Source organism: Metopolophium dirhodum, chromosome 8 (genome assembly GCF_019925205.1).
Source record: "Metopolophium dirhodum isolate CAU chromosome 8, ASM1992520v1, whole genome shotgun sequence".
Classification (NCBI taxonomy): Eukaryota; Metazoa; Arthropoda; class Insecta; order Hemiptera; family Aphididae; genus Metopolophium; species Metopolophium dirhodum.
In genome coordinates, this window is record NC_083567.1 from 20,036,586 (window position 1) to 20,051,966 (window position 15,381).

Here is a 15,381-nt window from a genome sequence, read left to right on the forward strand (position 1 = left end):
TTCACACTGAAACTGACGATATAGGTATTATAAATCAACATAATTTGAAAATAATAATCATAATATAATATATTAAATTGGCTTAGTTTTGATACATTAATCAATTTTTTTCCGAACCAACTTTTGAATAATTTAAATTCTAAATCATAGATTAAAAATTATATATATATTGAATAAATAAAAATATAAAAATACTAAAATAATGAAAATTCCATAATATCATGATTTAAAAATATATTAGGTGTAATTTTGTAATATTATAATAAGAGAGACAACAAACAATGGTTTTCAATATCTAAAAAAAACCTGTTTTAGGAATATAGAAGACATAGATATATTAATATATTTTTATTCATTTAAAATGCTATGTAACTATATAGTAAACAATAAAATAGTAAAAAATATGCAAGATCAATGATAATAACCCGCAATAAAATAACTTGCAAATTAAATACAGTAGTTAAGATTTAGATAAATATTAAAACAATAATACTTAAAAAGGAAATACCTATAGTTGGACTATAATTTTGTTTATATTTATAAAATATTTTATTTGCACATATCAAATTATTATATTTTATACTATATAATCCTTCTGGAGCATAATTACTGCAGTTATTTTTATTTACATTTGTTCAATACTACTCATTGTTTTCTAACATTCACATAAGTCGTAACTTTGTTTATGATTGAGTTTTTATACAACTATAATAAAAATTCTTATTTCGATAATGAAACAAGAAAATACACTTTAGAAATTCGTTATTTCTTTGTTTTCTTAGTATCAAATAAGTACAGGTAATAACTAATAACCCCATTAATAACCTTTAATATAATATACAAAATATATAATACAGTTTTCATAAGAAAATATACATAGGTACTAATATAATATTATTACTATCGTCATAGGTATTTTAGTTGGAGGAAATAAACTAAATAAACTTCTCGATATGAATATGATTCCCTGTAAAAGGGAGTTACAATAAATGAAATAACTATATTTGTTTGTCCCGCAAACATCAAAATATATCTGTAATGATATAGGTATAAGAGTAATCCGACTAACAGCTTTGTTTCAGTATTTAGTAGATTACAGGGTGCCTCCCGCCATTATTATCAAACAAATCTACTCACTATATGTCCATAATATATAGACGATTCCACATCCGAATAATTTACCATAATTTTCCGGCACAGTTAACCATCATCAGATTATCTCGTGTAAAGGATGTCTGCGCCAACCCCCCCCCCCCTCTCCCCCCATTCCCGGCCAACGACCGTAGGTTACCAAGTTTAGTCACCTGCAAAGTGCGCGCACGTTAAATAAACCAGCCGAGAGTTCAAAACGATCTATGTGTAAAGCTTTGCGTCAAGGTGAAACCAATATAATGATAATAATAATATACAGGGGGTGAATTGAAAACACCTTGTCTGCTTAGTTTTGTCACCCCGCTCGACGTCCCTGAAAACAGAGTCCGTACAATGGTCGAGAAGACAAACAGAAGGGGTTAAATTAAAAGCTTTCCACGAGCGTTCATATTGAACGGTCTGGGCGCGCGCGTGTGTAATTTAACGGAACCTTTAAGCAAACAAAGAGGTGTATGACGCCGCCGACCGACCCAAAAATCCCATCGGACGATTGTATACTTAGAAGAGCCCTCAGAGAAGTGCGATTTTCCCTCTACTCGTTTAGGCTATTTTGTTGGCTTTGTACGCAAAGACCTCATAATATCGGTGTCCTTTACCGTGTCCCCTCTCTTTTTGCAAAACAATAAGAGTTTTTCGAGGTTAGCCAAACTAAATATAAACTATATCAAGGCAGAACGTTTTCGAAAATAAATTTAAAATTCAAAGTCAATACTTCGTTTCGTCAATTTTAATTTTTAATAATATTAGAAACATGTCATTATATCAGTCGCATCATTAATAATATATTAAATATTTATTAAAACTGAAAAAATGTCTACCTTTAAATTAAAAATTAAAATAAATTAAAATGTACTGCTTATAAAGTTATAAAGTCTAGCATTATAATATATATTAATTGCGTTACATAACTATAAGCTCAAATATTATCACCAAATTTTAATGTAGAAAATATAATTTACAGAGAGCTTATTGTTCCTTTAAGCTAACTTTTTTAAGTAACTTACTGAGTTTCAAAATATTTTGTTAAAGATGTAGTACAATAGTAATAATTATTATTTAACAATATACGTTACTAACAATTGTGTCATCGCTTCAACACCGATGCTAATTCCAAAAAATGAATTATAAGTTAGCTAATTACGATAAATATTATATGTATATATTTATTTATTCTTTCAGCCACCTTTATTTAATTACAATACACAACCTAATTACCTATTTGTATTTGTATTTATATTTTTGTACTCGGGAAATCTTTAAATTAATAACAATTAGCTGTTTAAAATTTGTTTTTTTTTTAAATTGAAAAACACCAATTCAAAGGTTTTATCGGGGAGTGTGAAAATACAACGAATGCCTTAAATTGACAAACTTTAAAGGTCTGTAATTCCTAATCCCAGATTTCCAATATTGGCTTATAGCAACAAAACAATAAAACGTTTATTTACAATTTAATAGTCGTTAATATTAATTAATTCCCCGTCGTAGCGGTCTTTTCAATTTTAGTAGAATAAAAGAAAATCAAACAATGCAATAAAATAATTAAATATATAATCATAAGGTGTAATACATGTATTTCCAAATTAAATGTAACATATACCTAATGTATAACATAATCATAATGATGTGTTACCTGAAAAGAAATGTAGCGTGTTTTAGTAATTTTTTTTTTATTATTGAGTTAAGGGTTCAAAATCTATAGTCATTAGCCTGAAGGTTATTTAGTAGGTTTTCAACTGTGGGGGAGGCCACCGCGTCACATCTGCAGGCCACATTTTAATAATTTATACTATTCAAAATGAAATGTACAGGCACTGTAATTTTTGTTTTATTTTACACAACATTTTAAGAATGGAAAATGTGTCGCTAACGATTAACCACGTACTTTCTAATTAATGAATTAACTTTTTAAATAACTTTTATCTCAACATTTACTACCCAACTGTGTAATTTTAGATCAGTTACGAACAGTTAATCAAACGAAAAATATCTCTGCAATTTCCTTAGAGATAACTACGCTTGTTTTTACTATATTATTATGTTGATTCGCTTATCATTTATATTGTTATCTAATGGCGTTACCAAATGGCTAGCGGTTTATCCCTCGTGGATCACCGTTACGTGGATACAAAATCTCGACAGAATAACTCAATTTGTGTAAACCATTCATCCCATATACCCCAGAGAGTCGAAAAGAAGACCCTATGGATTATTGTAAGTATATATACCGTGAGTATTTGTTAGAATGTAGAAACAAAATCGTTTTATGTACCATTACACGTTATGGAGAACAGTTTATTTATTTTTTTTCAAATTCTCAATAACCTAACCATAGGATTTTAACAAGGGTATATGATATAACAATGACCTAACATATCTTCACTTTATGCCGAATAAAATAGTTCTTTTGTAATTTACTGGCCTTGGTCCATACTATAATAAAGTTCGGTGCTCACGGATTTGGAAGCGATACATTCAAACGTGGGAGGGATTTATAATATGATTTATGCATAATGCTGCTGAATGCATACCACGGTTGTCCACTGCAGTGGTTGGGGAGTTGGATTCAGTGAGTGCATTTGCGCCCTCTGAAATTTTTCAGTAAACTAGGTACATATTATTATAATAATGAGAAAAGGGAGAGTAACAATGATTGAGATTAATTATTAAGCACCAGCTGTTTCTAAGGGTGTCCCTGCAACTACTCCACTTCAATCGGCACTGTCATTCAACCACCGCTTTAGTTCGGAAGGTGTACACCGAACTATCGAGAAGTCTTGACATTGGTTTTCGACAAATTCCAACCATTTTTAAAACTTAAAAAATACCAATCACAATAATTAACAGTACCTATGTTCAAATAACTTGTGTTTTTAAAAAAAGTATAAAACCCAATACCACTTTTTCATTATTTTCAACTATATAATATGTAAAAGCTGGTGATAGACAATAGTTCACATCCGAGCAGGAACGACATCCGTCTTACGCGTCTCTGTTTTTTCACTATTTGAATAGGCTTTTAGCGTAATTTTCGATGAAGAAATACACCTTGACATTTAAAATTTAAATTTGAATATACTGCTTTGGTGATGCTTGAGCACGCATGAATAATTTTCTGGTAATAGGTACGCTATATTATATACGAACTGCAGTAAAATGAGGAAAGTTTCAGAAACTTAAACACCCTGCGGAAAACATACAAATGGACTTTGTTTTAATTGACTTACGGTGATTTCGATAAATTAGAAATTATTATAAAAAAACGATATAGTTATTTACATTTCTTAACGTATAATATTAACACATGTTCTATGGGATCAAAATCAAATAGGTAGATCTAAACCAAAAGTATAGATTTAATTTTTATGATTACAAATTCAACTTGATAATTATTAACAACGTTATTTAGCTAATATTGTATAATATAAAATATGAAGGGAAAATATAACGCAAAGTATTCTGTTTATTCTATTTGAGTGAACAATACAAATGATATCTTTAAAATTGTCATTCATTTTCAGTCAAATTGTTGTGCTCATTAAAACATCTAGAACATTAGGTACATTATGGTCTGTCGTTTATTTATCAGTAAAATATATTGTTCTCAAAATAATTTAAATATCGACTGTTATAGCTTTGAGAACCAAAATTCTATCACCAGATCTATTTTAGATAAATATAAATCACTCACTAACATTGTTTGAAACAAAAATGGAATTTTTAAAAAGTCAATCAATTAATATTAAGTTATTAGAAAAAATTGGGTATGTTTTCAAAGCACTGTTTAGAAAATGCAAACTAAACATGATTAGATATTTTAGTATAAAAAAAATCAATATCAATTTAAACAAATACAAATAAATTATGAAAATGTATATGTAAATTCATCTCAAATACCGCGGAAAACAGATATATAGTACCTATGAAATTTACAATATAATTTAGAACACGAATTGCATACATTCGTACATTTTTATTTTCATTATATAATGCAAACGTTTCATTGATTTAAAATTTAAACCGATCTCGCATATACCTACAGTCATATATAAAATTAAATTAAAAGTTGTTTTTTTTTATTTATTTATTTTAAATATAGGACATTAGAGATTAATAAATATTGTAACATCACGGTTTTAATTAAAAATAAAAATATGCACGTACCAGTGCATTTCAAAAAGCACTTAAAATATAAAATATGTGCATAATTCATACCTACTGCGCTACCCACCTATCATTTTGGGGCTATTATTAAACTTCGCTGTTTAGATAATATGACACCTACGCCGCCGTCGCCGCCGTCGATATCGAAATCAGTCGATATATACGATTCCACGGCGGACAAAGAACGACGATACGTTTCATTCATGCATCTCTTTGTGCTCTTTTGAAAACATATTTCCCCCGTACATCCGATAAGGATGATAAAGTGACATTTGCCTCCCTAGCCTGCACGCGGGCGTGTGCACACACACGACGGAATAATGGGCCCGGAGCGAGTGGTAAAAGGATTGATCACTCAATAAAATGGGGGAAACCCTTACTTCGTTCGGCCGCCGTGCGGGAAAAGATATACGACGTCATAAATCTGTTGCTCTCCATTTTGCACCTGTAGTTATCGCGGGCTATCTAAGCGTTTTTCCCGAGGAACAGTTATCTCGAGTCTCAGCCAACTGCGTCGTATTTTTTTTTCCACCAACAATTGTACCCAATATACATTGGACATTTATTTTCGACATTTGTTGTTTCCGCCCCCGGTTTCCAAATAACCCGTTTACATCGACGTTTTAATAAAATAAAAAAAAAAAAATAACTCATAGCTACGCGTTAGTGTTTCGAACACAATATGAACACGTCTTGTGGTTCTGATCTTATATAGTAACGATAATAATTGATGTTGCCTTATCCGAAACTCCGAGTAAGATAAGTGCCTAGTAAAATCGTGTTCGACAATATTGTTGAGATTATAAAAATTTCGTTGTTGTTTTGACATATTTAATATGTTTTTTGCCCCAACATTCATATTTTTTAACCGATTTTGCGTAACGCTTTGTTCATCATCGTAGAAACGAATAAAATGTAAAAACTGCCTATAATTCCCCACTAGATAGGTAAATTATAATACTATACAATTAATGGTTACTTATTAATTTACATATTTATGATTCATACATTTTCTTCGGAGTGGAAAATACACTAATATCGATAGGCGAAATTAAAATGTCTAATAATAAGTGGGTGCACACATTTTTTTTATAAATGATTTAAAAAACGCAGTTTAGACCGAAATATTTATAAATGCGTTGACAGTTGCGTATATCTACGTTGCTTTTTTCAAATAATATATTATACATCTTTCCATTCATCAAGCACGAGCATACTTCAAAGCACTTATTATAAATCTTACATTCTTGTGCAGTAATACTTTAGTTAAAATAATCAAGTTCAATATGTAACCATTATATGTAGTAATGAATATAAAAATGAATAATTAATTAAGCCGTTCGTAATATTATAACTTAAATTATGGTTTTGACACTTATTTTAGGTAAAAGTGTTTTTTTTTTAAATAAAAAGTATAATAAGAAAAAAGATAATATAATAATATATTACAATACTTATATTTGTAAGTTAAATATTTTGTTAAAACGGAAAAACGCGCAAGGCGCGCACTTTATTTGAATAATACGTTGTACTTTTAATACCTGATAGGTAATAAAATATGTATAGGTGTTTTTAATAAACAACCTAAAACGGAAAATGCTGAAATTTGCATGTATGGTTAGGTAAAAAGCCACTTAAAATACGTTCAAAATATGCATTTGATACTAATTAATATGCAAAATTATTAGTTGAAGTTCAAATTAATTGAAAAACCTGGTGCAGTATATTTTGGGATACAAAAACAAAGCTCAAAAATGATTAATATGAATATAAATACTGCCAACTAATTTTAATGTGAATTCATATCAATATAACGGTATAGTATTATTAAATCTATACAGCTGATTTATACGAAATAGTATTATGTATATATCAATATAATATAGTATTCAATAGCATCGTAAAGTCCAATGTTTTAGAATTTACAAAAGAAATTTAAATATATAACGAAAATTATCCCTATATAGTCTATACCTAACCTAGCTTATATTTCGATAATAATTACCAATTATAACGTTCTCCGTCAACGTTAATAATAATAATTATTAATTTGAATGTATATAAGTACTAAATATCTATACACACAATTTCATTTTCCTACGGAGTTTTTAAAATGTAGGTACACAACAATATAATCGTCGGGACCAAATAAATAACATTATGCCAACAAAATTGTTAAAGGTGAAATAAAATATACAATAGTAAACCTACAACAAAGGTCAAGTCCAAGTATTGACACGTTTCAAAGATATCGGTTTGCATTTGACGTTGAAGAATGATGGTTTGGATTTGGAGCGTTAAAAAAAAGCTACCCACCTCTCTACAGTCTACATACATAAGGGTCCCGCTGTCAGAAAAAGGTATAAGGGCTCCCAGGTGCACGGGAAAACCACAATAATATAAATTGTTTGAACGAGCGCAGTGGCAAATTGACGGCCAAACTGTGGGTGAAACCGTATACCTAATAGTGGAAAACTCATGCGATATGACAAGACAGATGAACATTAAAATATCCCATTATTAATTTCATATTTTATGGATCCGGTTTTTCAGAAAAATATTAATTTATTATCAATGCACACAGGTATATGTCCAATGGTATTGTTTACAACTTTTCATCTTCCATATACAGCAATGTAAATATCGAATAATAAAACCATTGTTTCGGAATAAACCAAAAATAACAACAACAATAGTTTCTTTTGTTCGCGATATATATTTTATTTTTTTTTTTTTCAATTTTTGTTAACGATAAATATTTAATTTCCTTTTGATATGTTTCATGTGCTGGCACGCCGATCGCCTGATTATATACCTATTCGGTACAAAGTTTAGGGCATGGTAGAGGGGTCTGGCTATAAATTACTCGTGAATATACGACCAATAGGATACACTTGTTATAAATATATACCTCTAGATATAGCCATAGAGGTATAATTATATCGGAAACGAAGGGGGTTGAAAAATTAAAAAGCTCGTAGAAACACGGGAACGCGAAAAAAAAAAAAGGTCAAGTTGTAAATAATGAATTACGGATCAAGACAAAATGCTTGATAATTTCAACTTAATGTAGGAACTTAACGATCAGACAAATTATAGGTTTCATATTACGAAAAGAATAACGACGACAAAAGAGAAAAAAAGAAAAATATAGCGCTGAATACATTAATTTTATATTAGAATGCTTTTAAGGACACATATTATATTTGTCTTTTTTTAGAATGTAAAAAAATAATACAGTAGCCATGGCAATTTATCTAAACAAATATTATAATATAAAAATTTGAATAGTCAATTTCCCTACACTTAAGTCTAAAGTTATTTTATGCTCACTATAAAGCATATTATGCCTAGTAAATCAGTTAAACCACGTATCTATAAATAATATATACCTAATATATAGATTATAGATTAATGTATGAATAGACGCATCAAATAATATAAAATTATAGATTATTATAACTAATAATTTATGTTGTTGGAATTTATAAGTCATTATTAGACGTTTAAATAATGTTGTAAGTAAAAAAAATGAAAAATGAAATGCTCTCTCCTCCCTAAACAAATTTACTTCAAAATAAAATATCTTATAATACGTAAACATTTGACTAAGACGTATTTAAAAACTAACATTTTGGTCAATTATGTATAGTATTGTGTAATCTATTTCTAGTTCTATTGAGTTTTATACATTAATGTATTAAACAGATCAACAAAATATTTATATCTTATATTTATTTATTTACAATGTGTTAGGTTTATACTACTGAGCCAATGAGTATTACTTAATGAAGTGAACAGTGTTATTAAACTTATATAAACACATAGAATAAACATTTTTGACAAATACACAGATTCAAATTTTTAGTTAAACAATTTGTAAAAAAAATCGAAGCAGATACGGTGAAAAATGTTTTTATTATAGTTCCCTCGGTGTATGTGCCTATACATATATGAACACAGAAATATGCCTGTTATAAAAAAAAAAAACTAATACGTAGTTTACAACAGGGACTAAAATTGTATGTAGTACGACACACTTTGTGTAGTACAAAATATTAAGTGTGGAATACGAAATTAAAAAGTGTGTAATGGCCTGTAATAACTATTAACTACTAACTAGTGACTTTTTTTACAATTTTTTTTTTATAAATTGAAAAATTTTTTATTTAAAAAAAGAATTTTAAATATCAATAATAGTTATTATTATTTTAGGAGTCGTTTTTACAAGTTTTACAATATAGTTTTAATATAGATATAATATTTAAAATATTATAAAAAAAAATATATATATTTCGAATGATCGATACGTTAAATAATACAAATAATAAATTATCAAACAATAGTTAATGAATGTAGGTACCTATTCTTTTGAAAGAACCATTAACATATGTATGTTGTTTCAAAAAAGGAAAAGCCCCCCACGGTAACTCCAAGTTTAGTATAAAGTGTGTAGTACGGAAAAAATTATATTTTAGCCTCTGGCTTACAATTAGTTTACTAATGATTGATGCGTAATGTGTAATAGTAATATTTCAAATACTTTATTCTTATTATTAATATTCAGTCTAATACAATATTTTGTTTCCTTGACATCAAACATAATAGTTATTAAGTTATTTATTTATTTATTATTATTTTTTTTTGTATTCAACTTTCAGTACTTATGTGTTTGTAAAAATAAATATTGTAATATTACCTATATTAAGATGGAATATAGTCTTAAAAAAAATGAACAGGTATGATTTTAATTGATGAACTTATTATATTCGTAATATACATAATATTAATATCATACAATTTATGAATAGTCTATGAATAGTTCGGTAGCTTCGTTAATAATATTATGTAAATACAAGTTATTAAATATAATTTGATTTAGACAATTGTAATTAAAAAATGCTATCAATAAGGTTTTTATTTGGTTTTACATAAAGCTGATTAAATATGTGAGTAATATACGTTGTAATAGTTCCTCGCGTTGAGTAATCACCTAACGTGCATTGTGTAATGAATTAATAAAAAAGTTAATTAATCAAACTAATTTGTATTGTACACAACTTTTCATTATGCGAATATTTGTTGTGTGGTATGTAATAAATAACAACTATTAAATATTTGTAAATGTAAAAGTCAATATATAAAAATCTGTATTATTTCAATATAAAACTAGGTAACACTAAACAGACAAGAAAATACAAATTTGACAAATGTTCATATTTATTAATTTTAATCTGTGTTAGAGCTTTGTAATCACACTTCTTGTTCCAGTTGATAAAAATATTAATTGAAAACCATCAATATTGAAATGGATTGTTAATTGTATTGTTGTATAATAAGCGATTATCATTAGGTCAAAAAAAAAGAAATAATGATAATAATAATAATAATCCGGACATTTATACATTCGGATTTTCATATTATAATAAATTACACTTTAATATAGCAGTAGCGTGATGCAATACAACTATTGCCTATCTCATTGTATACTAATTACGAACCTCATCAACGGTTATTTTCAGTTTGAGTGTCCTGAGATTATTATTGAATCAAATAAAAGTATTAAATCGAAACCAAATATATACGACGAGTACCAAAAATTAATGAAAAACATTGAAACTAACGAAAAAATTAACAATTCTACTGAATCATTATACTCGGATGTTGCAATGGTATATCCTATAAACTCTTGGACATTTTGGTATAGAAATCCTTCAAAGTTGAATTTAAGGTATCCATGGGAAGAATCATTGACAAAAATTGAAACCGTTCGTGATGTTACTCATCTGTGGAAGTAAGTTAATAATAGTAATTTTTTTTTTTTTTAAACCACTCGATGGCTTTTTTTTATTATAACGATCAATGATCTTTAACAATACATTTAAGAGGTGTATATACATATTAAATATTAATAAATTAATGAATAAATATTTAGTAAATATATACAAAAAAACATATTTGGGTTATCACTCCCAGTGGAGAGGTCCCAGCCTTAGTCTAATAATTTATACTAAGTCATATGGTCTTCGGCGTTTGAGACGCCTAATGTCTCGAGAGTTATCAAGTAGTTGAATTGCTGCTGGATTGGTGTGTTTATCTAGTCTTTTTTCGTGTTTTCTGGCAAACTTGGTAATCTCGTCCTGGATGGAGGTCATCATCAAATCTCGGTGGATAATGTAATTTCTATCGTACCGGTATGCTGCGACAATAGTACGGAGAGCAATGTTTTGGCAACGTTGGATAATCTCAATATTGGACTTACTGGCACAGCCCCACAGCTGTATTCCATAGGTTCATATTGGTTTAGTTATCGCTACATTTAAAAGACATTTGCATGTGAGATCTAATTCGGAGTGTCTACCGATCAGCCAATAAAGTTTCCTCAATTTCAGTTTGATTTGCAGTTTTTTCTGGTGAACATGATGTTTCCAATTTAATCGTGAATCGAGGTGCATTCCTAGGTATTTTGCAGAATAGTTCTGTGGGATGATCTGCTGATACAACCATACTGGGTAGTATACACTTTCACGCAAATTTTAATTTACGTGTACCAATTTGTCGCTGTTAATTTTGATTTTCCAACGCTTGGTCCAATTGGAAACGTTGTTAAGTGTTCGTTGAAGTTGATCAGTCGCAGTTTGCTGGTCTTCATCAGTTGCCAGTATTGCTGTATCATTGGCAAACATAGAATAATATTAATGATGCGTTTTGAATACCGTTGGTTCAAAATTAAATTGAAAAAGAATAAAAGATTTAACTGATTGTGAAGTTATACAATTTAAATTCAAATAATTCAACAATTTAGCTATGTGGTAAATTAACAATTTTCATCAAAATCAAAACAATTCGAAGAATAAACTAAATCAAAATTAGTCATTAACAACCTTTTTTATAAGACATACCTAACTCTTGCTAATACCTACTTATTTTTTGTTATTCGAGTTAATAATTTAAACTACTTATGTTTAATTCGCATAGATCAAATTTGCCTTATTATCTTTATCCAGGTATATCAATGCCGAAGTTTTCGGAAATTTTAACGAGCGAAACATAGTCACTTGGGTAAATACATTAAACGAAGGATGGTTTTTAGCATAATAAGAGATATGCAAGAATAGATAAAATTACTATTTTTCGTAGTAATTATAGATGGGCTAGTATTTGCGGGTAGTCCAAATATTTGTTCGAATAAAAATGTAAAATAGAATCCATAAAATGTCTTCAACGATTATAAAACCACTCAATGTTTTTCAATTTAGTATTAATAATCATAAAAATGACGATAAATAATAGGAATAATAAAAATTAGCATAATAATAACTTTATAAATTCAGATCAAGTTGGTCTTGTATCCATAAGATGGCATTCGTGGTTGCGTTGATAAAGGCATTCCAGCCATCATCTTTTCTTATGGGACAGTCTTTTACTATGTGATAAATTGTTTGGATATCATACACACAATCACAATTTAGAGTCGGGAATGATCCCGTTAATGCAATAAATACCCACATCGTCCATGGCCTGTTCGAATTCTCTTTAATGTTTTCCACTCTTTTCGGGAAAAATCGAATCCTGCAGGTAAGGTAATTGTGTAAGGTCCATGTTGGGTCCAATGGTTAACTCCATCAAAATACCGGTTAGATAAAAAGGTAATGAAATGGTCTAATGTAAGCTCCGCCAGTTTCTTACCTGGAATGTGTATGTGGAAACTCCGCCAAGGTTAAGGCCTTGCTTATGTAAAATATATGTCAACTAAACAAACTAAAAAATGAAAAAGGAAAAAAAATGATGGGTGTTAGAGATAACGTTACGAATAGTTATAATAATGTATTTATTTTAGACTTAATAGTTACAATATCTACAAATTGTTTTCCATAATTTTAGTTCACAGTTCAAAATATTATAATATAACAAACCTACATGTTTTATGATTATTACAATTATCTATCATGAATTTTTTACGTAATACTGGCCATAACCAGTATGCCAGATGTATGATTTTTTCGGACAATTATTATTGTTATTTTTAAGTTTTATATTAGTAAGGGTGATTATTATATTATAAAATTATGATGATTTTTATTTTTAATAATAATGGGTAGGTATTAATTGTATACCGTTACTTGATTTTCTTCACTGGTGGAGTTTACATGAACGCAATTTTACTTATTTTTTTTCCTGGTGGAGTTTACACTAAAAAAAGGTACCTACTTGTGGCGGAGTTTATATGCGCCCGTTCAAGTATAGTTGTTCGATGTCTCCCATGTCAGTTTGAGATAGAAATTTAAATTGTTGATGTCGAAGGCTTTATACGGATAAAATATATATGCATTGTAATATTTTGTGTAGATAATTTTTTAAATCACATTACACTGTGATTTGTATTAATTTTTTTTTTTATCAAGCTTATTTAGGTAAGTAGGTACTTAAAATAGTATCACTAACAATTAAAATAATAATTTATCATGTCTAGAGTCCTCAACCACATCATTCAACCATCGGCAAAATCTTTAAACACATGTTTATTTGTGTTCAGCGAAAAGAGCGTACCCGCCTGGGAGCACAAAAGTAACGAAAATGCAGGGCGATGGATAATTATATTGAAAGATAACCACAATTTGCATAATATATGGAATAATATGGTGCGTATAAAACTTTAACATTCGGCAGGGATATAATATGTTTCATAAAATAATTATTAACAATATTAGTTGAGTATAGTTTCAGACTTTCAACCAATAAATAGGATTAAAATACTCATAATTAATTAATAATTAAATTATGAATTTCAAAAAAATTCAATGTAATAATTTAAAAAAAAAAATATTGAATTCGCTCTCCTTTGCGTTAAACGTTGAGACTCATAGGCGGAAATCCATTACAATTTCAGGGGGGGGGCTAACATTATTAACATCAATATGAGTAGGGGGCCTACAAAACTAAACAAGAAGGAGGGTTTATGGACTTTTATGGGGGCTAAGCCCCCTCAAGCTTTTTCCAACGCAGTTGCATACCATTATTATAATTATCTAATGTTGAATATCACTAATAATCGTATTTGAAAAACGAACCCCAACATCGTTATATTCAAGTCATACTTGCTTAAATTAATTTATTTCTTCCACATATTGAATGAGTCTTTTTTCTATTTATCTGATCTTAGAAAAACTGCTGAAAATATCGAAAATCTGCTTCTTCAAAAAACGAATTAGGCTTCCCGGTATTGATAGATAGGGTTACATGGTTATATGGTTAGGATTACGGTTACGTGATATTTTCCACTCAAAGGAAAATGTGTGAATCATAGATATTATGTTTTTGTTAATAATAGTAACCATGATAACGAAAATCTTACGAACAATTTGTGAAAGTAAAAATATGAGTACCTACCCTGCCCAAAAACTTAAATATTAAAAACACGTAATATTATATATTTACATACAATACCTACTGTGCTGCAGGTACTACACATAGTTGGCGACAAATTTGCAGCTGTTATAACTGATATCAATGGTATAGGATTGCACATTAAACCTGTGTGTTCCAAGATAACAGTGTGGACTACAAAAATAACCTTAAGCAATTACAAAAACATACAAAATATTGGGTATGTATGTTTATTTGTTTATAAAAATATGTGAACCCGAAGAGTAAAAAATATTAATTTTTTATTCTATAACACTGTTTATTAATATAGAGTTATGATCAGACAATCCATTGGGCCGAATGCAAAACGCATATATTATTTAATGCACGACCAATCATTCATTTAAGTGTAGTAGTGATTTGTGAAAGTTTATAGTACAAAAATGGACGATTTTGCATTATTCTATCAACAAACCTTAGATTATTATAGTATTAAAGATAAAACTTATTAGTTATTACACTATATTCCTGGTATTCCTTGCTTGTTTAACTGAGAATTTAAGAATAATTTTAGACAAATCGATTGACAACCACATGTCCGCATGGAGACCAAATACATAGGTACACTGCTTAAATTATAGAATGACTTTAAGTGAAATCGAAGATTGTGATAGCTTGTGATAACTCGACAACAGCCAC

The 15,381-nt window shown here is 28.8% G+C and overlaps 1 protein-coding gene across 1 annotated transcript; it reads left to right on the forward strand.

Annotated features, from left to right (window-relative positions):
- Window positions 1–10,772: 10,772 nt before the first annotated feature.
- Window positions 10,773–15,089, forward strand: LOC132951361 (uncharacterized). Its single transcript, XM_061023177.1, has 4 exons — window positions 10,773–11,110; window positions 13,790–13,958; window positions 14,778–14,923; window positions 15,014–15,089. Exons 1-4 carry the CDS (start codon window positions 10,773–10,775, stop codon window positions 15,087–15,089), a joined length of 729 nt encoding a protein of 242 aa, XP_060879160.1.
- The last annotated feature ends 292 nt before the right edge of the window (window positions 15,090–15,381 follow it).